This window comes from Penicillium psychrosexuale (genome assembly GCF_028828465.1).
Source record: "Penicillium psychrosexuale strain IBT 29551 chromosome Unknown utg000004l, whole genome shotgun sequence".
Lineage (NCBI taxonomy): Eukaryota > Fungi > Ascomycota > Eurotiomycetes > Eurotiales > Aspergillaceae > Penicillium > Penicillium psychrosexuale.
In genome coordinates, this window is record NW_026643189.1 from 1645637 (window position 1) to 1664067 (window position 18431).

The 18431-nt window shown below is 49.4% G+C and overlaps 9 protein-coding genes across 9 annotated transcripts; 4 read left to right on the forward strand and 5 right to left on the reverse strand.

Moving 5' to 3' along the window:
- Positions 1-341: 341 nt before the first annotated feature.
- Positions 342-2788, reverse strand: N7518_006437 (aconitate hydratase ACO2; the record flags this gene model as incomplete). The annotated part of the gene is made up of 2 exons (XM_057187364.1): positions 342-2693; positions 2744-2788. 2 exons carry the CDS (start codon positions 2786-2788, stop codon positions 342-344), a joined length of 2397 nt encoding a protein of 798 aa, XP_057039067.1.
- A 392-nt stretch (positions 2789-3180) lies between these two features.
- Positions 3181-5217, forward strand: N7518_006438 (uncharacterized protein; the record flags this gene model as incomplete). Its single annotated transcript, XM_057187365.1, has 3 exons — positions 3181-4105; positions 4570-4634; positions 4810-5217. The coding sequence occupies 3 exons, from the start codon at positions 3181-3183 to the stop codon at positions 5215-5217; spliced, it is 1398 nt and encodes a 465-aa protein (XP_057039068.1).
- Positions 5218-5764: 547 nt separating this feature from the next.
- Positions 5765-7481, reverse strand: N7518_006439 (uncharacterized protein; the record flags this gene model as incomplete). Its single annotated transcript, XM_057187366.1, has 8 exons — positions 5765-5920; positions 5967-6152; positions 6205-6418; positions 6471-6637; positions 6699-6977; positions 7045-7069; positions 7126-7207; positions 7262-7481. 8 exons carry the CDS (start codon positions 7479-7481, stop codon positions 5765-5767), a joined length of 1329 nt encoding a protein of 442 aa, XP_057039069.1.
- A 208-nt stretch (positions 7482-7689) lies between these two features.
- Positions 7690-8971, forward strand: rpp1 (ribosomal P1 domain-containing protein; the record flags this gene model as incomplete). The annotated part of the gene is made up of 4 exons (XM_057187367.1): positions 7690-7974; positions 8152-8229; positions 8336-8465; positions 8520-8971. 4 exons carry the CDS (start codon positions 7690-7692, stop codon positions 8564-8566), a joined length of 540 nt encoding a protein of 179 aa, XP_057039070.1. The 3' UTR covers positions 8567-8971.
- A 596-nt stretch (positions 8972-9567) lies between these two features.
- Positions 9568-10760, reverse strand: N7518_006441 (PQ-loop repeat-containing protein; the record flags this gene model as incomplete). The annotated part of the gene is made up of 5 exons (XM_057187368.1): positions 9568-9717; positions 9776-9834; positions 9890-9939; positions 9993-10585; positions 10659-10760. Coding segments are annotated over 5 exons (954 nt in total), but the record flags the coding sequence as incomplete, so codon positions are not given.
- An 863-nt stretch (positions 10761-11623) lies between these two features.
- On the forward strand, positions 11624-11830 carry N7518_006442 (uncharacterized protein; the record flags this gene model as incomplete). The annotated part of the gene is made up of 1 exon (XM_057187369.1): positions 11624-11830. The coding sequence occupies one exon, from the start codon at positions 11624-11626 to the stop codon at positions 11828-11830; it is 207 nt and encodes a 68-aa protein (XP_057039072.1).
- Positions 11831-12364: 534 nt separating this feature from the next.
- N7518_006443 (transcriptional repressor TCF25 family protein) lies at positions 12365-14512 on the reverse strand (the record flags this gene model as incomplete). The annotated part of the gene is made up of 1 exon (XM_057187370.1): positions 12365-14512. One exon carries the CDS (start codon positions 14510-14512, stop codon positions 12365-12367), a length of 2148 nt encoding a protein of 715 aa, XP_057039073.1.
- Positions 14513-14785: 273 nt separating this feature from the next.
- On the forward strand, positions 14786-16694 carry ptcF (type 2C protein phosphatase ptcF; the record flags this gene model as incomplete). Its single annotated transcript, XM_057187371.1, has 3 exons — positions 14786-15450; positions 15504-16523; positions 16583-16694. The coding sequence occupies 3 exons, from the start codon at positions 14786-14788 to the stop codon at positions 16692-16694; spliced, it is 1797 nt and encodes a 598-aa protein (XP_057039074.1).
- An 839-nt stretch (positions 16695-17533) lies between these two features.
- On the reverse strand, positions 17534-18196 carry N7518_006445 (putative mitochondrial export translocase Oxa2; the record flags this gene model as incomplete). The annotated part of the gene is made up of 1 exon (XM_057187372.1): positions 17534-18196. One exon carries the CDS (start codon positions 18194-18196, stop codon positions 17534-17536), a length of 663 nt encoding a protein of 220 aa, XP_057039075.1.
- Between the last annotated feature and the right edge of the window lie 235 nt (positions 18197-18431).

Genomic DNA, 18431 nt, shown 5'->3' on the forward strand with positions numbered 1-18431 from the left:
TCTCGTTTCGTTTCGATGTCACAGCTTCAACACTATATACCATAACATACAATGGATGGCTCAATCGAATGACTTGAATCTCTCGGTTTAGTACTTATTTACTACTATACCAACTTCGTTTTGCACTTCTACTCCAGTGAACCAGGAAACAGTAGAATACAGATCACATTGGATATCATCTAGTCGGCAAAACAAATATAAAACCATCAAAATTCATCATATACAAGGTGAGAGGACTACAATATGTACTCCAACCAAATCATCAACTCCAGATCGAACCCAACCCATTTTTATGGTGTCAAAACAGTCTGTAATCCACCTCCACCTGCTCCACTCTCTCTTTAAGAGTGAGCCTTCTTAGCCAACAGGTTCAAGGCACTACCAGCAAGGATAAATCCACACTGATCCTGACTGAAAGTATGCTGAACAGGGACCTCGAACACCTCCCCAGTCTTCTGTTTAGTAACACGCAGCTTGATCTCACCCTGTCCACCAGTCTGCAGCACATCGTAAAGACCAACAGTATCAACCTTATCACAAGCATCGATACGGTCATAGTCCTCACGGTTTGTGAAGGTAAGAGGCACAACACCCTGCTTCTTAAGGTTCGTCTCGTGGATGCGGGCAAAGCTCTTAGCAACAATAACCCGGCCGCCGAGGTAGCGCGGCTGCAGCGCAGCGTGCTCGCGCGCAGAGCCCTCGCCGTAGTTATCCTCTGCAACAACGAGCCACGAAATCCCGCGCTCCTTCCATGCCTCTGCTAGCTCCGGGATACCGTATTGCTTGCCGGCTTCGTCGTAGGCGACGTTAGTCTCGCCGGTTGCGGCGTTGACGGCGCCGATCAGGGTGTTCGCCGAGATGTTGGGCAGGTGGCCCTTGTACTTCAGCCATGGGCCTGCGGCGGAGATCGTGTCGGTTGTGCACTGGCCCTTGACTTTATATAGGACCTGCAGGCCGGAGAGATCGCCCTTGGGGAAGGGGGCGAAGGGCTCGAGGAGGGCGAGGCGGTCGGAGGTCGGTGAGACAATGACTTCGCTGCTTGCGTCTGGGACGGCGGCTGTGGGGAGGAAGTTGGGGTTACCTTCTTCGAAACCGGCGCTGGGGAGGTCGAAGCCGCTGGGGGGCTGGAACTTGAAGGCTGAGCCGTCGGGTGCGGTCAGGGAGTCGGTCATGGGGTTGAAGGTTGTGCTGCCGGAGTAGGCGAGCGCGGTAACGAGTTCCGGTGAGGCGAGAAAGTTCATTGTTCGGCGGTTGCCATCGTTACGGCCGGGGAAGTTGCGGTTGTAGGAGGTGAAGATGGCGTTATCTTCGCCATTGGGGACGCCGTCAGTGCGCTTCCATTGGCCGATGCAGGGGCCGCAGGCGTTGGCGAGGACGATGCCGCCGGCTTCGGAGAAGGTGTTTAGTGTTTGATCGCGGTCGAGAGTGGCGCGGATCTGTTCACTGCCGGGAGTGATGAAGAAATCCGCCTTGGGCTTGAGGCCTGCTGCGGTAGCCTGCTTGACGAGATCCTCGGCGCGGGTCATGTCTTCGTACGAGGAGTTGGTGCAGCTACCGATGAGGCCGGCGCCGAAGGTCTCGGGCCACTTCTTCTCGCGGACGGTGTCGGCAAACTTGGATAGCGGCACCGAGAAGTCGGGAGTGAAGGGACCGTTGATGTGCGGCTCGAGCTCGGATAGGTTGATAGTGACCACCTGGTCATACTCGGCCTTGGTGTCGGCGCGCAGCAAGCTCGAGGGGCCGGCGGAGGCAACCTCGGTAGCAGCATCTGCGACATAACCGCGGTGGGTGGACTGCAGGTAGGGAACCATACTAGGCGAGAAGGGGAAGATCGATGTGGTAGCGCCCACCTCAGCACCCATGTTACAGCAGGTAGCCATACCCGTGCAGCTGAGAGTCTCGACACCAGGGCCGTGATACTCAATGATGTAGCCAGTGCCACCGCGAACGGTCAGCTTGCCAGCTAGGGATAGAATGATATCCTTAGGCGAAGCCCATCCGCTGAGCTTGCCCTCGAGGCGAACACCGAGAACTTTAGGAGCCTTCAGCTCCCAAGGGGCATCAACCAACGCATCAACAGCATCGGCACCACCAACACCGATGGCAATAGCACCAAGACCACCTCCGTTGGGAGTGTGGCTGTCCGTACCGAGCATCATCAATCCAGGGGCGGCGTAGTTCTCTAGCACGCTCTGGTGGATAATACCGGCACCCGGGGGCCAGAACTCAATACCGTAGCGCTTGGCGGCACTCTCCAAGAAGTCGAATACCTCACTGTTACCCTTGATTGAAGCCGGCAAATCGGTATCGGCACCACGCTCGCCGACAATCATATGGTCGCAGTGGATACTGGCCGGGACGGCGGTGGAGGGAAGACCGCAGGACATGAATTGGAGCAGAGCCATCTGGGCCGAAGCATCCTGCATAGCGACGCGGTCGGGCTTCAGCTTCAGGTTGGCCTTGCCTCGAATGTCGCGGCCGTTGTTGGTCCCGGTGAGCAATGACTCCTCGGCATTGTCCAGATGCGCGTAGAGGATCTTCTCGGCGAGGGTGAGGGCGCGGTCGGAACCAAGGACTCGGCGGACATGTTCAAGGTTGCGGACAAGCTTGGGATATGGGGGCATGCGGGAGGAGGAGGCCTCGGTGGCTAGGCCACGGGCGAAGAGCCGTTGTGATGAAAGCCGTGTGGCCATCTATAAGGTGTTAGGTTGTTCAATTGAGCTTGTCTTCGATGTATACATACCCCACGAGAGGCAGAAACCCGCTGCCAAACAAGCTGGCTCACCATCTTCACTAATGTCAAGTTTGGGGAGAAACTGGGGAGAAGATAAGAATGTTCCCTTTTTTTTTTCGTCCGGTTGTTATTTGTATTCGCTGTGATTGGCCGGTGATTGCGCCGATTTCGGAATCCAGGCCTCTATTATGTGGGGAAATAGCCCTAAAGAACTTGTATCTACGGAGTACTCCGTGACCATACTGGCGCTACTATGCATGTATGCCATCATATAAGATGTCATTATTGCTTCTTCTTCAAAGAAAAAGAACGGTACCACCTTTCGGCCGCACCTATTTACGGCTAAATCTTATTCTCGATACGTGACGGAATACGGCCTGCCGAATTCTCCTTCCATGTCCACCATTTTCCTAGTTTTAGCATCGTTCAGTTTTCTAATACTCGCTATGAGTGCTAAGCTCAACATTATCCAGAAGGACAAAGCCACCGAGCCTCAGGCAGGCGAGATGCAACCCTCCGAGAAACTTCCGACTTATCAAGAGATCGCAAAGTCTCTCGAGAAATCCTCCGAGAAAGATTTGCTGGATAAATTGACGAAGAAAACAAAAAATGCTCAGAAGCCTGAAGACCTTCTTGTCCACCTGCTTTCAACCGAATTGAATATTGACGACAAAAAAACTCTTATTCGGAACGCCCCGAGTCGTATATATGACAGCGATCATCACCGCCAAAATGCCGAGAAGGTTGAAGCTCAGCTTAAAGAGGCAGGCTACGGCCAGCTTGCCATAGTGCTATATTGGTGTTTCTTTTGGCATAGGGTACAGCCGAGGGGGCCAGAAAGTTGGATCAAGGAACTAATTGAAAATGATATCGAGAGGCGTTGGATTGCTCAAAGAAGGGCCCGCATTCAAGAAAAAGTCCAAACCTTGGAAACCTCATCAGAGCTACTTCTATCCTCTGAAGATGAAGCCGAACATGCGTCACAACTCGAGTTCTACAAAGGACTGCTCCAGGATCTCAATAGAAGTCATTGGGCTGTTTCCAGGAAGAGTTGGAACAAACAAGAATCCATAAAGAGCTGGTCATTCAGTCGAGCATATAATATACAAAGATCCTATCCAGACTGGTATCTCTCTACTTCGTTGGGCGATGATTGTGCAGGACGAGGCGGCTGTTGCGGGCGGAGCTGCGGCTGCTGTGAAAGGCCGCGGACGGTTGATGGATTCGAAGATCATATCGGCACCAGAGGTCATTGTACTACAGCCTGCAGTTGCTGCATGAAGGCCCATGGGGTTGAAGGCTTGGATATCTTGTTAGTTGAAGAGATACCAGACTTAGAAGAGCTTTGTTTTGAGTACAAGAAGCCCTCTTGTATGACACATCAGAGCGTACGACTGCTGATGGGTTATGCTTTCAATTTACCCAAGGCGGAATGAAGTTAACAGATTTACAAGTTGGATTCACCGCGAAATCACCGACTGGTTCTTTTGTTGGATGACATTGCTACAATTATGTCAAACCTGTCTATTGCTTTAGTTGTTACTATTTATTGCTGTTATGCTAGTTCTAGTTGCAATCCAAGATTAGCTGTTATGATGACAACTCCATAAGCGGCCGCAACCCAAAATGGTCGTTGAAATTATTGAAATTATTGACCATGTCCTTTTTAGAGAAGGAGCTATTACAAGATGATGATTTTTCAATCCTCAAATCTGCTACCAACTCTCAGTCCTCGGAAAACCTGCCAAGTTATGAAGAGACCACGCAAGACTAAGCCTCGACGGTAAATGCAAGATTATAGAACTAGCACATCTCGATTATACCTCTTGGCGAAGTTAAAGAGACTGAATTGGTTGAAAATGCACTTCGGCTTCAGGGCTTGTATAAGCTTGCCCAAGCGGTGTGCTATCATTCTCACATCAAACGAGCCTCACAAGACATAGCTTGATGCAAATCACCGATTGATGCTGATATTGAAACACGCTGGATTGTCCAACGAATGATTTGGGTCCATGAACAGACACCTTTCATCCCGGGAGCAAGGGCTCAAAATTCTGAAACTGGCGAGCCCATAGGGGTATGGATCCCTCAATTCGAGATACTGGGATAGTCACGGGGAACAATGGATCAAGTCAGACAAGATATGGAGCACTTCGGCGAGACGAGCATTGATAAGGCAGAGAAAGCACACGGATTGGTATCTCTCGGGTGTGCTTCGTGAAGACTGTGCAAAACGAGGGGCTGCTATGGACGCGGATGTGGATCCTGCGAGAGGACTGAGGTCAATACAGACGGGGCCCGTGACCGGGGCCACTGTACCACAGCATGCAGTTGCTACCTCGATGTTCACGGGATTGACGGTGAAGTTCTGGAGATGGAAGACGTGGATGAAGTTGATGAAGTCGACTTCACAGATCTTGATCCCCACTCTCTGCGACTATTCAAGGGATATTTCTTCTACTGGAACGGGATGGAATGGATAGCAAAGCGGGTGCTTCTGCCAGAAATATTACTTAGTCAACTTGAGCCGTGTGAACGGGTCGGTTGCTGAATGGAGTAATCTTGCTAATCGGCTTTTTAAGGACTCGATACTTGATATTTGAAGGTTCCCTGAGCAAAATCAGGGCTTTGTCTTCTCTTCGCAAAGATTGGAGGTGTAGCTAGAATAACACAATTACCAAATTAGCTTTTTCATGTGCTTTCTTAGTTGAAAGCAAGAGACAACAAACAAGAATCGTTCGTTAACAGGGAAATTCCATTAAACTCGAAGTAAAACCACCAGAGGACACCGGAGTGCCCTCGTTCCCAAGACAAATGCCAATGCCATACCATCTCAAACGCCTATCGTCACATAAAGAAAAAGAAGAGAAAACAAGGTAAGACTCTGATCATACAATCAAAGACCACTGTATGCCAAAGACATTCCATGGCCAATTCTTCATCAAAATCGGCGCAAATCCACAAACATCGACGGAAATAAAACACATAGGTAGAGAAAAAAAAAGGCATTGGTCTAAAGAACCTGTTGTTTTAAGACTCTCCTTCCTCGCCAACCACAGCGGCACGGAGCTCCCAAACCAAATCGTAGCATTCGGCTAGCAGATTATTGACACAGCCCTGTCCCTCCGGGATATCTGGACCCACGTAGAATTTCCCGTCAACTCGCATGTTGTCAATCGAGTTGAGCTGTTTTGGTTAGCTTTATACGCAAGCCGTGTGGACGGTTACATACCTTCATGCTGTATGGGTAAAGTTCGCGTGAATTTGCAACACCCCCAGACTCCTTGACTTCAATCAAGCACCGGCGGAGAGTTTGAAGTTGGTTGTAGACTGGGAGTAAAGCTTCAGATACCGGCTCTGATGAAATCAAAAGCGCATAGATGTATGCATAACTGCGACGAATGAGGTATAGAAGCGTCTGATCATGTTAGCCAGAATCCACCAAAGAATGCCCGAAAATAAATTCTTACTCGCTGCGCATGCAGGTCCGCCGGCTGGCCCTCAGCATCGATGAAATTTCCATTAACCCGTGCCTCGTCAATTCGGTCGAGCTTTCGCTGGTATACGAAGAGATCGGTCTCGCGGAGCGACCAAGCTTGTGTTACAGACAAACGATCCAGTTGGTTGCGGATGTCCAACAATCGTTCGTATTGATCTCGGAACCGCTCATCAATTTTGCCCTCTCTGTATTTGAATCAGTCGATGTCTGTCATCCCGTTGGCAGCCTAAAACATACCGCTCAAGCACAATTTCAGTCCATCGCCAACACCTGTGAATCAAAGACTTGACGTTTTCCTGCCCGGCAAGAACATTTCCCTCGTCGTCAACAAAGTTGCCGTCCTTTGATGTCTTTTCAATTTTCTTCAGTTGTTCTCGAAGAGCGTTTACCTCCGCAGCCGAGAACTAGCAATTAACAGTGAGTTAGTACTAATCAGATGGGTTATAGAATTGTTCGATGCCATACTTTTGACCGAGTGTTGACAGCTGATGTAGACCGCAGAATTGAAACCAGTGTCTCGTGTGTCTGCACCAAGGAAGGAGCCAATACAGCAAGACCCTTCTGCAACTTCGCCAGTGACTGGTCACAGTGTTCCAGACGGCTTTCCAAGAGCGTGAGGAGAGCGGGTGAGTATGTGTTTCGGCCACGCTCAAGAGTTTCCCGGGTAGACTCTAGTGTCTTGGTGATCGAGTTCAAGTCCTTCGAGCTATAGAATCCAGCCTCTTCAAGGTGGTCGAGTAAACGCTGCAAGATCGTCAGTACCCAGAGCGCAAAGCTAACGAGAGTCGAAGGAGATTATAGGAGTCAATACCTGGATAGTAGTCGCCAAGGAGTATCTGGCAAAATGTCAGTCACTGTCACAAGATGGCGGGGTAATAACATTATCGCTCACACTGCGGGAGCTTCGTTGTTCTTCCCAACTGTCAAGAACAGTAGGGAAATCAACTGAAAGCAATCATCCAAGATATAATCCACTATCATTGAGCGTCAGTCACCTCCAAGTCGAGCGCAAGGTCTACTAAACTCACGGCGATTGTGTACCAAGCGGCGATCTTGCTCTTTACGAACGGAATTGAGTTTCTCAACTTCTGCGATCACTTCCTCATAAAGCGGTAGGACATCGCGAGACTTTACATATGAGGACTTATCCCGCTTGATTAGGAGCAGCGCGTCGCGGGTCCGGAGCAGGTTTTCAAGGATGGGCTGCTCCCGCGGATCCAGCGGGACCGGGATGGCGGGGGATTCCATGGTTAGAGAATGCGATATTATCAGTGGGCACGTTGGAAAAAGCAAGGTTGAGAACAGGTTGGATAAAAGAACAAGTTTCTTTCAAGGTGAAGACAAGTACAACTACCGGGATGTGATGTCAATTAATGAATGGATCGATTGATAGGGGATCCTGCAGATACGAAACGCCCCGCGCAGTTTACTGGGGGATTATGTCATCTATATCATTATGTCATCTGGGCTCAGCTCCGTTTGCGGCTTAGCGCCAAGTCACGAGGAGGGGAATAGGCTAAACCAGATTAGTCCAAGCCCTAAGCGAGGGCTTTTTCCCACACACGGCGCGTTTGCCCTGTTCGGGTGTCTATCATTGGCGTTCTACTCTCTTCTTCTTTCCCATCCCCAACTCTCTTCAAGACACCCAGTCCGGTCAACACCACCCGTCGACATGTCTACCGCCGAGCTCGCCTGCTCCTACGCCGCCCTCATCTTGGCCGATGACGGTATTGAGGTCTCCGTAAGTATCCAAAATTCCTTGATTTTGGTGGGATGGTGGAGGCTTGAAGATCACACTTGAAGCTTTATTTACTGTGCGAATTTGAGCTTCGGGGTAGACACAACAAGACGCCGCGAAACCACTAGGATCAAACAACAATCATGCGAAAACTGTGACTGACCTTGCATCATCATTTAGGCCGACAAGATCCAGACTCTCATCACTGCCGCCAAGGTCCAGGAGGTTGAGCCCATCTGGGCCTCCATCTTCGCCCGGGTAAATACCTGATTCCGTTCCACAACCCGCGCCAATATCGAAGAAACCCGAAAATGGCCGCGCGCGACAATTTAAGATGCGATAACTAATTCGATTTTCAACACAGGCCCTCGAGGGTAAGGACATCAAGGATCTCCTGACCAACGTCGGTTCCGCTGGCCCCGCTGCCGCTGCCCCCGCTGGTGGTGCCGCTGCTGCCGCCCCCGCTGAGGCCAAGGCTGAGGAGAAGGAGGAGGGTAAGTTTTGATATACACCTCTGGTTTTGAGTTCAGTACTAATCCCCACTACAGAGAAGGAGGAGTCCGATGAGGACATGGGCTTCGGTCTCTTCGACTAAGCGTCTTATCTTCATATCGAATTTAAAAACTCGTTTCCTTTTTTCTTTATTCCTCAACCTCTTTTCCCACTGCCGCATAGCGGCTCCCTCGACGATTCTCTATTGTACTCGATACTCCACGAACCCCGCTACGACCTAGAACCCGGGGAAGAAAAAAAAGAAAATTAGCAAAAGAATTCAAACGGACACGGACATTCAATGGAGACTGGGTTCTCGGTGTGCCTCCGCGTCATGATGTGGCCGAGGTAGACTGGATCGGATACCGCTGCGATTCCGAAACTATTGTTGCTTCCAGGATTTTAGGGGAATTGAAGACAGACGTTTGGCACACTTCTTGGTTTGTCCATGATCAAAGTTCTGCTTTGGTCTGGCGAGTAGATGTATGATTCGGTTTCTCGCCCTCCACATGAATCAGCTCGATTTCTTGGTCCTCGTGTTACGTCTGTCTGCGACCATGAACCAACAACGAAGGCCGTCTGATTCTTATCTGGGGTACTTGTTCGTAGGGCATGGGACGTAGTTCTGTAGCGCTGATCGCGGATGTTGGATATGTCTCAGGTGTTTCGATATCAAGGTAGTCTTTCATTGAGCGCACCAAGCCCTTGCGGTTATCGCTCAGCAGACTAGAGTCCACATCGACGATACAAAGTACGAAGTATAACATGCGTAGACTTTGAAAATCACTCTATCTGTGTTCCTCCATAATATCATAGTCATTCCAGGATTGCGCTATCGCGAGTAACACACCCTTACTATGGACTATGGATGTACATTGAATTGACACTAGCAACCATACGTGTATATATCGCATCAGTCACCAGTCCACTATAAAACAAACGCTATGCTATTCCAAACTTTTTTGATGTCCAGCATCACCAACGAACGCATGCAAATCATCTCCCATCCAAAGATTTTTGAGCTTGAAACCAACTTTTAGATTTGACGGTATATAGAGGTCATTGCTCTAGACGAAACAGTCAAATGTGAGCAAATGTCAATATTTAGGAGATCGCCGAGAGATGAGGGTCCTGAACAGCGTAGATCCGGAATTGGAAGAAGATGACGGCATCCTCAACAATAGTTCCCAGAGATCCGATAAGCCAAGGAAGATTGGTGAGGAAATATTCTTTCTCTGTAGAATGGCAGAGAATCTATATGAACATCATTAGCTTATGTCCAGTTTATAGTACAACTTGTAGTATCACTCACTCCTGTACCGTAAGTCAGGTTTCCCATAAGAGAGAGAATAAAGAACAAGAGCGACAACCCTAGATAAAAGTCAATACCGGCCTGATACGTGCATGTGAAGACGGTAAAAAATACCTTCGCACGACTTCTCGCTCCAGTTCTTATAGATCTGAGGCAATCTCGCTCTGCAATCAAAGTCAATACCAACTCATCAGCCATAACGGCAGGAGACACTCACCCCAGATAGCACACGGCGCTGAAATACCCCAGCAGCAGCCCCCCAACAGCCTCCTCGGAACCATTGTTATTATCCAAAGGCGCCGGCGCCCACATTCCGGTCTGCCAAGCCATGGTCCAACCAGTCGCACCAATGAGGAAAATTCCAACAACACTAGTAAAATTCTTGATCCATGCCTTGCGGCCATAATCATTCTCCTCGACGATCTTGGCCAGGGTATCCTCGACCTCACTCTCACGCCGGCCACCAGTGTGATAACGGCGCAGTGAGCCCGACGACCGGCGCCGCGACGCGATAGATTCGCTGAATCGCCGCCCCAGCAACGGGGTAGTCGGGTCCACAGAGACTGTGGACGAGCGTCGGCGGTGGAGAGGCTCGGGACGCGAGTTGCGCACTTTATAGTACAAACATTGCGCGATCAGCACGCCGTCTGCCATACAGAAGTATACCGCGATCGCAACGATCACGGGCACAAGCCCGGCTAGTAGGCCGCCGGCAAGGTTTGCGACATCGCCGACGAACCAAACAAAGAGGAAGAGGAGAGATATAGCCTCTGAGTTGCCATTGCGATAATTCTCAATTAGTTGAGGTACCTGAAACAGTATTGTTAGATATGGATTGTGTCCACTTTGGGTTTCAAGGTGCGAGTCTGGTTGTTAAACATACCAAAAGGAAAAACCAGCAGGTCATAGAGACTGAGCCCAAGAGACCAGATGCAGCCTCACGGGCTGTTAAATGTATAGGGCCTTGTTCCATGCTGTCTATGCTCTGCGACAAATGTGTGTTGGAGTGAAAGAAAATTGCGCGGGAGATAAGGCCATGACACAATCTAACTACTCCTGGCCAGAGTCCCGCCATGTCCAGGCTTTCAAGGGTCTAAGCACATATAGCCCTGGAGGAAATCTCTTGACATATGTTAATATACTAAAGTATGTGTATTCTGGAATAATCTCTTTAAACTAGAAACATGTTAATTGACTGAATCTATCATTGCGGGATGTGTGCATCAGCCAAGCATATTGGGGGATTTCTACAGCCAATGATACACTTCATTATGGTAATATGTGCTACAGATGTACTTTGTACGGAGTGCTACCTACTATGATAGATTCGAATATACAATCCACATAATTGTTAGTCCCATAGGATATGAATTCCGCATTAAATTTGCCAAAGAGTTCCAGTATAGGGCAGGACATAGCCACCTTCCAGATCGCTCCTGCCTGAAAATGCCTTGATGCCTGGCAATTTGGCACCGCCTTCCTAATTAGATTTCTGCCACTATCTCTGCCATTAAGAGCAGGACTACTCCGTACTCCGTATATTGTATGGAGTACTCACAATATACGGAGTACTCCATACAGTCTTTTGTATGATATGCCTACTCCGTAGTAAAGGTACATGTACATATGGGCGATCCCTTTCCTCATTTGCTTGGCCCCACTGTATAGTGTTCGGGTGCTATGGATATCAATCCGAGCTTGTAATATCTTACGCTAGTGCTTGCAAGGATTTCGGGTTTCCAAGGTATTGATGTACATGGCTATTGCAGAATACATTTAATTCATAGAGTATTGATCCCTTAGACTACTATCCATCTTGAAGCTCCCATTACTACTTCAGAACATGCCATGAAGTCTCCCTTCTCACTCCTTTCTGCCCTCAGCCTTGCCCTAGGGCAGGCAGCAGCCTATCTCATTACCCCAGACGGCACTCCCTCCCCAGACAGCACCGAAGATTGCAGCTATTGGGTTGCGTACATCAATATGCCACCTGTGAGTTGTGAGAGGGTCTATGGTATCACTGCGGCGGAGTTGGGTAAGACGAACACTGGTTGAACTTTGTTGAAACATTCACTAAGGCTTCTCTGTCAACCCCGATTTATAACCAAGACTAGATCGGACTGTGAAATGCTCCCTGGTCTGTACTGTTGTGTGCAGATCGATTATATCTACGATACACCTACTGTAGGTTTGTCCTCAGCGCCATTGACTGCAAGCTCTACCGCGTCCATGTCCCTCTCTAGCAGCCCTGCGTCTGTGACTTTGAATTCTACCTCGAGCACCATTTCGTCTTTCTTGACCTCGCTCTCAACCGCAGCTCCGTCTGTGACCTTGACTTCCTCTACCTCGAGTCAATGTTCGAATTTAAAAGGTGATAGTGAAGTCAAGGGGCAAGAGAATATTTGCAGTCGGTGATTAAGCAATACAATAAAGTCGAAAAAAATAGTTAATGTGTTGATTTCAGTGGAATTTCCAACATAGCCCAGGGCCATGCTATAAATGTTACTACAATCTCATTGTTGTACATAGGATCATCCAATTATTTTCTATGTACCCAGACTAACACAGAGTGCTAATCATGAAGCTGAATTATTCTCCTCGCATAATCGCGAGTTCGTCCTCGAGCATGCTGACCGCAAAATCCCCAAGAGAGTCCTTGATAGTGCTGTCTAACAATTGTCGGCGAGCTGTTTCTGTGATTGCCGCCATGGCCTCTAGATAATTCGTCAAAGGTGCATAGTCCACAACTACCTCGCTCCAATTGCCTCTATCGACTCCGTATTGAGAAAGGAAAATACGAAGAGTTTGCAGACCCTCGCGCGTGAGCCACCCTTCAAGGGCCGCCGGATCTCTGAGTGGTGGGCGTGAGTGTGGGATATCGAAGTGCTCTGTATCCTCGTCTTCATCCTCGAAACCAATTGGCTCTTCGTCGTCCGATGGGACATAGGGAGGGCGGGCGTCGTGGTTGATCTGGCCAAGGAGATCCTGCAGCCAATTTTCGCCACCACCAGCAGGGGCTGCATATAATGGTGTAGGTTCAGATTGTTGTTTATAGGCTTCGGATTCATAGGGAGGGAGAGGGTCAGAGGATGATAGTCGGCCAGCCACAAAGTGGTTTGGAAGATGGGTTGTCACTTTGGCTATATCGGACAAGACCACATGACGAGCGATGTCCAAAGTGATCTCTGGCGGGTCATTAGGCTCCTCGCCAGAGATAGAATCTGCGACTTCCATAATGAGAGAAATAGCCTCGGGAGTATTCCAAAGGTCCTTGGCGCGGGCGATGTAGAGTTCGGTAAGCAGCTCATGAGCGCCTGTAGGAGGCATCTTGCCCCATATTTGCTTGGGGACGTGCTGAACATCAAGTTCCTGTGCTAGCCTGCTGAATATCCACGGGTAGCGGGACATGGCAAGATGCAGCTGTCGGCGACATTCTTGGGGCTTATTCAACCGGAGGTATGCCATTACCAGGGAGCATTGAATATTGGGGAGGTTGGCCCAGTCGCGACTGAAACGTGTCTGGGTGCAGAGCTGCACGAATTGTGCATATTCTCTACCTCGGAGCGCGAGGTGGTCGATGAGCAATCTCATGCAGTAAGGATCGCTGTCATCCAGACTGAGCAAGAGCTTGGCCCATTCATAAGCGGTTCTCCATGTGCCCTTCATTGCTAGGTTGGTGATGTACCTCCACCCAACCAGCCAGAGCTCTCGGTTCTCCGCATGCATGAAATCAAGTCTGGCCTCACCTTCCTTGAGGCGATTGGCAAACGAAGAGTGTACTGAGCGTCCGATATTGAATAGGGCTCTTTCCATCAGATCAGCAGACACAGCATGATCGCCTTGGTGTTTGGCAATCTCTGACACTTGGAGAAGCGTAGAAATATGGTAAGGGTTGTATTGGAGGTGCCCGATGAGTCTCTGTGGGTCCATCGATTCCACACAGAGGTCGAACTGCCGTTGTACATCTTGGTAGGCCGTATTGTGCACTATTCGGTAGAGAGTTTCCCCGGAAGGAAGCTTCTCCACAGTCTCCATGCCTAGCCCTCCACTTGGAGCACGAGGCCACTCATCTTTCCCCTGCATAAGAACATTGCGTCGCAATGTAACTCCAGCCAGACTTTGACCTCGGCTAGCTGGACTGTATCTTCCCGTCAAGGCTTGAGCAAGGTCGATCATTTGTCGATTGCGATCCCGACGACGGCCCGTTCCATTATCCGTTGGTTGATCAAAGTTTTCCAGAACGACATTTCCAAACAGTCTGCGCATCTCATTCGTCGCATTGAGAAATTTGGGTTCAATGCCGAGCAATTCGCTCGTAGTCTTTGGGAAAGAGGCCTCGGGATTGTGTCTGGTAGATAGACCTGCGCCAACCGACGAATGCCCACCTGTCGATAATTCTTTCAAAGCCCGATCAATTTCGTCCAAATCTCCTTCATTCGATTTTGAAGGCGGGGTATTGGCCGAATTAGAGGTTTTGGCTGCCTTCTTCTTCTTCTTTTTCTTGTTGCTCTTTTTGAGTTTTATCGGAGTTGGTTCAGGCTCTGGTGGTTCCTCCTCGATATCCTCCTCATCTTCCTCTTCATCCTCATTTTCAGCGTTCAGCAAATCAAAGGCATTGAACTTCGGTTTCGTGGGGCGCGGGGCTTCGTCTTCGCTTGACTCATCTTGCTGATCGGATTCTCGCTGCTGTTCTTGTTCACGCAGCTTCTGCAGTTTTCGGATTGCTCGTGATGACATCCTACACACCGAGGCAAAGCCTTTGGAAGTATAGAATAGAAGCTGCCTGCGAAAGTAAAGAAAGCGAGAAGAGCGCGCCGAAAGAAACCCGCGGGGAATGACGACAGAGACTAATACGGACTAGCTCCCTTTGGATAACATTTACACGTGACTTTCATCTGCGGAGACCCAGCTCCTTGACAAGCTTGAAACCTCTCTACATACATTCTCAAAGCGGTTATTTGCCTTGAAAAGGCACATAAATTTATCAGCTGTCCTATTATCGCTGGACCAATGCGTCGGGCGACTGTTCAGGCCTGCCGTACTGCTCGGCTTGCACCAGTATGGAACATTGCCGCTAAACGGCCGTGCCCTTTGACTTTCAACCAGCTGCGAGGTATTCGGCCATATACTGGCAGCAGACGCTCATCACACACTCCAGTAGCTTTTCAATTATCTATGCATCGCCGCAAACTCTCCCTCGCCGTTATCTCGACCGTCGTTGCCTCTGGGGCATGGTATACTTATCAGGGTGACACCGTTAAATCGGCAGCGACCCAGATCCGGGATTTCGCATCGAGTGCCCTCAACTCCGCCTACGCAGAAGGACCGGCTGAGACCACACGGCGTGCATTGCTGGTCAGCGGCGATCAATTTTACACCACGACGCTCTCCAAAGACCAACCTCTCGCCAAGCATACAGACGATTCAGACCGCCAAGTCCTCGAGATGTTGACTCCCGAGCAAGCGACCCAGAAGCTTCGTAAGAACGAGGAGTCATATTTGGTCAATCGGGGCAAGGGTGTTGTTCGTTACGATGTTGTTCAGGTTCCCAGCAACTCCCCCATTGAGGACGACCATGCGGAGAAGATAGTGGAGATCCCAGCATCCGTGGCTGCTGTCAGCAATGGCGAGCCAAGCAGTGACTGGATGTTCTGGGGTGTTTTTGACGGTCACTCGTACGCTAGCTCAAGGTTGAATACTTATGACGCAGATACTAACTATAAGTCAGGGGCTGGACCACATCTGCGAAATTGCGCAATGTCTTGATCTCATATGTGGCCCGTGAATTGAACACAACTTACAAGGCTGCTTCTGCCGATCCATCTCTCCTCGTGCCAACATCCGAGGCTATCGATGCTGCCATCAAGAAAGGCTTCGTCCGCCTCGACAATGACATCGTACATGAGAGTTTCAAGGAAGTCATGAAATCTAAATCACGACGGGTCGCTGCCGAGCTCCTTGCTCCTGCTCTCTCAGGATCATGTGCTCTTCTCAGTTTCTATGACTCCCAGTCCAAAGACCTCAGGGTTGCTGTTACCGGAGACTCTCGAGCAGTTCTGGGCCGTCGCGGCCCTAGCGGGAAATGGACCGCTACTGCTCTTTCCGAGGACCAGACTGGTGGTACCCCATCTGAAATCAAACGTTTGCGCGAGGAGCACCCCGGCGAACCATATGTCACGAAGAATGGCCGAATCCTGGGCCAGCTCGAACCCAGCCGTGCATTCGGTGACGCTTTCTATAAATGGAGCCGGGATGTTCAAGATACGATAAAAGCGAAGTTCTTTGGGCGCACTCCTCATCCAATGCTGAAGACGCCCCCCTATGTCACTGCCGAGCCTATCATTACTACCACCAAAATCGATCCTTCCAAGGGCGACTTTGTCGTCATGGCTACCGATGGTCTGTGGGAGATGCTGAGCAATGAAGAAGTGGTCGGCCTGGTTGGTCAATGGGTTGAGCAGCAACAATCTGCTGCTGCGAGCACGGGTAGCAAGGCTTGGTTACAGAGCTGGTTCAGGTTCGATAGTCAGAAGACACTGCCCGTAGAAGCTGCAACCGACGCATCGAGCGAGGGCCAACGGCGTCCTATCCGTCAGCAGCAATATGATATCTCTGGCGCGGCTACTCGATTTGTTGTTGAGGACAAGAACGCAGCAACGCATCTTGTGCGGAATGCAATGGGCGGAAAGGACAAGGATATGGTGTGTGCGTTGTTGACGCTACCCAGTCCTTACTCTCGCCGATACCGGTAAGGATATCTGTCCCTTTGACGTTTACTTTTTGGGCGGTTTGGCTAACATTTCTTAGTGACGATGTTACTGTCGAGGTCATCTTCTTTGGTCAGGGCCCTGATTCGCGCACTGTGGAAGTCAACCAGGAAGCGAGCGCCTCGGAACAGCCTCCCAAGTCAAAGCTTTAGGCATTATTTTGTCTTGTTCTATTTGTGACATTTCCAAAGCATTTTGAAGGGTGGCTCTTATACGTCTTGCAATTTCCTAGAGAATACATAGTTTTGTCAATTTTACGAGTCGTTTGCAATCTCCAGATTATGTAAATAAAGTCGGCTGTGCATTTGATGCCTTGTACCGCATAAGCCCGATATGTATCCTAGTCCTACCTTAGGTATATTGTATTATTGTAGCTAATTGTTATTTTTCTACCTATAACATAGCGAAAGAAAATAATATGAAAACAGAAGTCGGATTGTGATTGATATATATAATGTCCATCATCTGGAGTCACTAGGTCGCTTTACATCATGGTTCATATAAATCCAGTCCCTTCTAAATCTTTGATAACCGCTCGAGAGAACATTAAGCTACTAAAAGAGTACCACCCCTAGAGAAACCTAAATTATTGCTCGTTCATTTCAAACCCTACATATATGAGATTACTGAAGTCGTACGTCGGTAAGAACAGAGGCCGCATACGCGGCCGACTAGTATTATGAGAAGTAAAAGGTATTGTACATGTTCGAAAACGGGTGGGCAAGGAGAATTATGCACAAATGAACCTCGAAACTAGTCGACGAACTATGTGCATCCTGGAGCAGGGGGGTTATGAATGTCGACGCGCAACCCCAAGCGGTGTCCTGTCGCGACCTGAATGTGGCCTCCATCTTAATAAAACTCTGGAATTCATTTAGACCAGCGCGTGGGTAGCTCGCAACCCTGTAATGGTGCATCGCTGGACGAACCATCATCGATTCAAGGTAAAGAACCCATGTCATTCCAAATGATACGATTCTCGCAATTGGAATCAGCGCAAGTTTTTCAACTGGAAAGGATCATTATCGCCCGGCCTCTCGAAAACAATGGCTTGCCTTTTGTATACGCCAATCTCTACCGGTGAAAACACCTTATTGTCAAGTACCCAGGTTTGCAGCGTGGCAACATTGGTACTGGTGATCCAGTAGAGCATAAGCGCAGTTGGTAACTCTTGAACAAAGCTCGCAAATCCAATATAGCATGTCAAAACTATGACAAAGGACCGCAAACCGGTGAAAGAGAGCTGCTTGTACATCTCGTTCTTTGGGAGGAACGAAATCGTCTTCCAAGGCTTGACTTTCCATCCCAGCAGAACGTTCCCCAATATCGACGCAGTCAGACAAAATGGCAGCACGCCTGTGGGGTCACCGGCCAGCAAGTCCGGGAACCAGAGGGCACCCTCGTTCGCAAGAGTGGGCTCGATGGTTAAATGCAAAGATTGGGCTGCGGAGGCAGGGTCTTGCGACTCGATGAACGACGATAGCCAGGCAATGATACCACGATTGTTGCCGCTCATCCCACGCAGACTGTCCATAAGCGCAATAAAGACAGGTATCTGCAGGAAGGCGATTGCTTTGTGCTTTCCGGATACTCCCCAACGCTTATGAAGCTCAGCTGTTCGTTTTCTTATATTGCCATATAATTCTTTACCCATTTGAGAACGTGTTACATCGTTGCGAGGCACATTGGAAAGCTCTCTGCTCCTTTTGTCTGCATATCTCCTCGCCCAAGCGCTTATAATTGGCGATATTTTCTTTTCGCGATGGCGATGGAGTCGAGTGTATAACATGATAGGCAACCCGACAAATGTACGAACAAGTACAGCCGTTAAAGGGATTGAGGCAGCCCATGGTAAACATGAAACAGAATGGACGCCGTGAATAAATGCG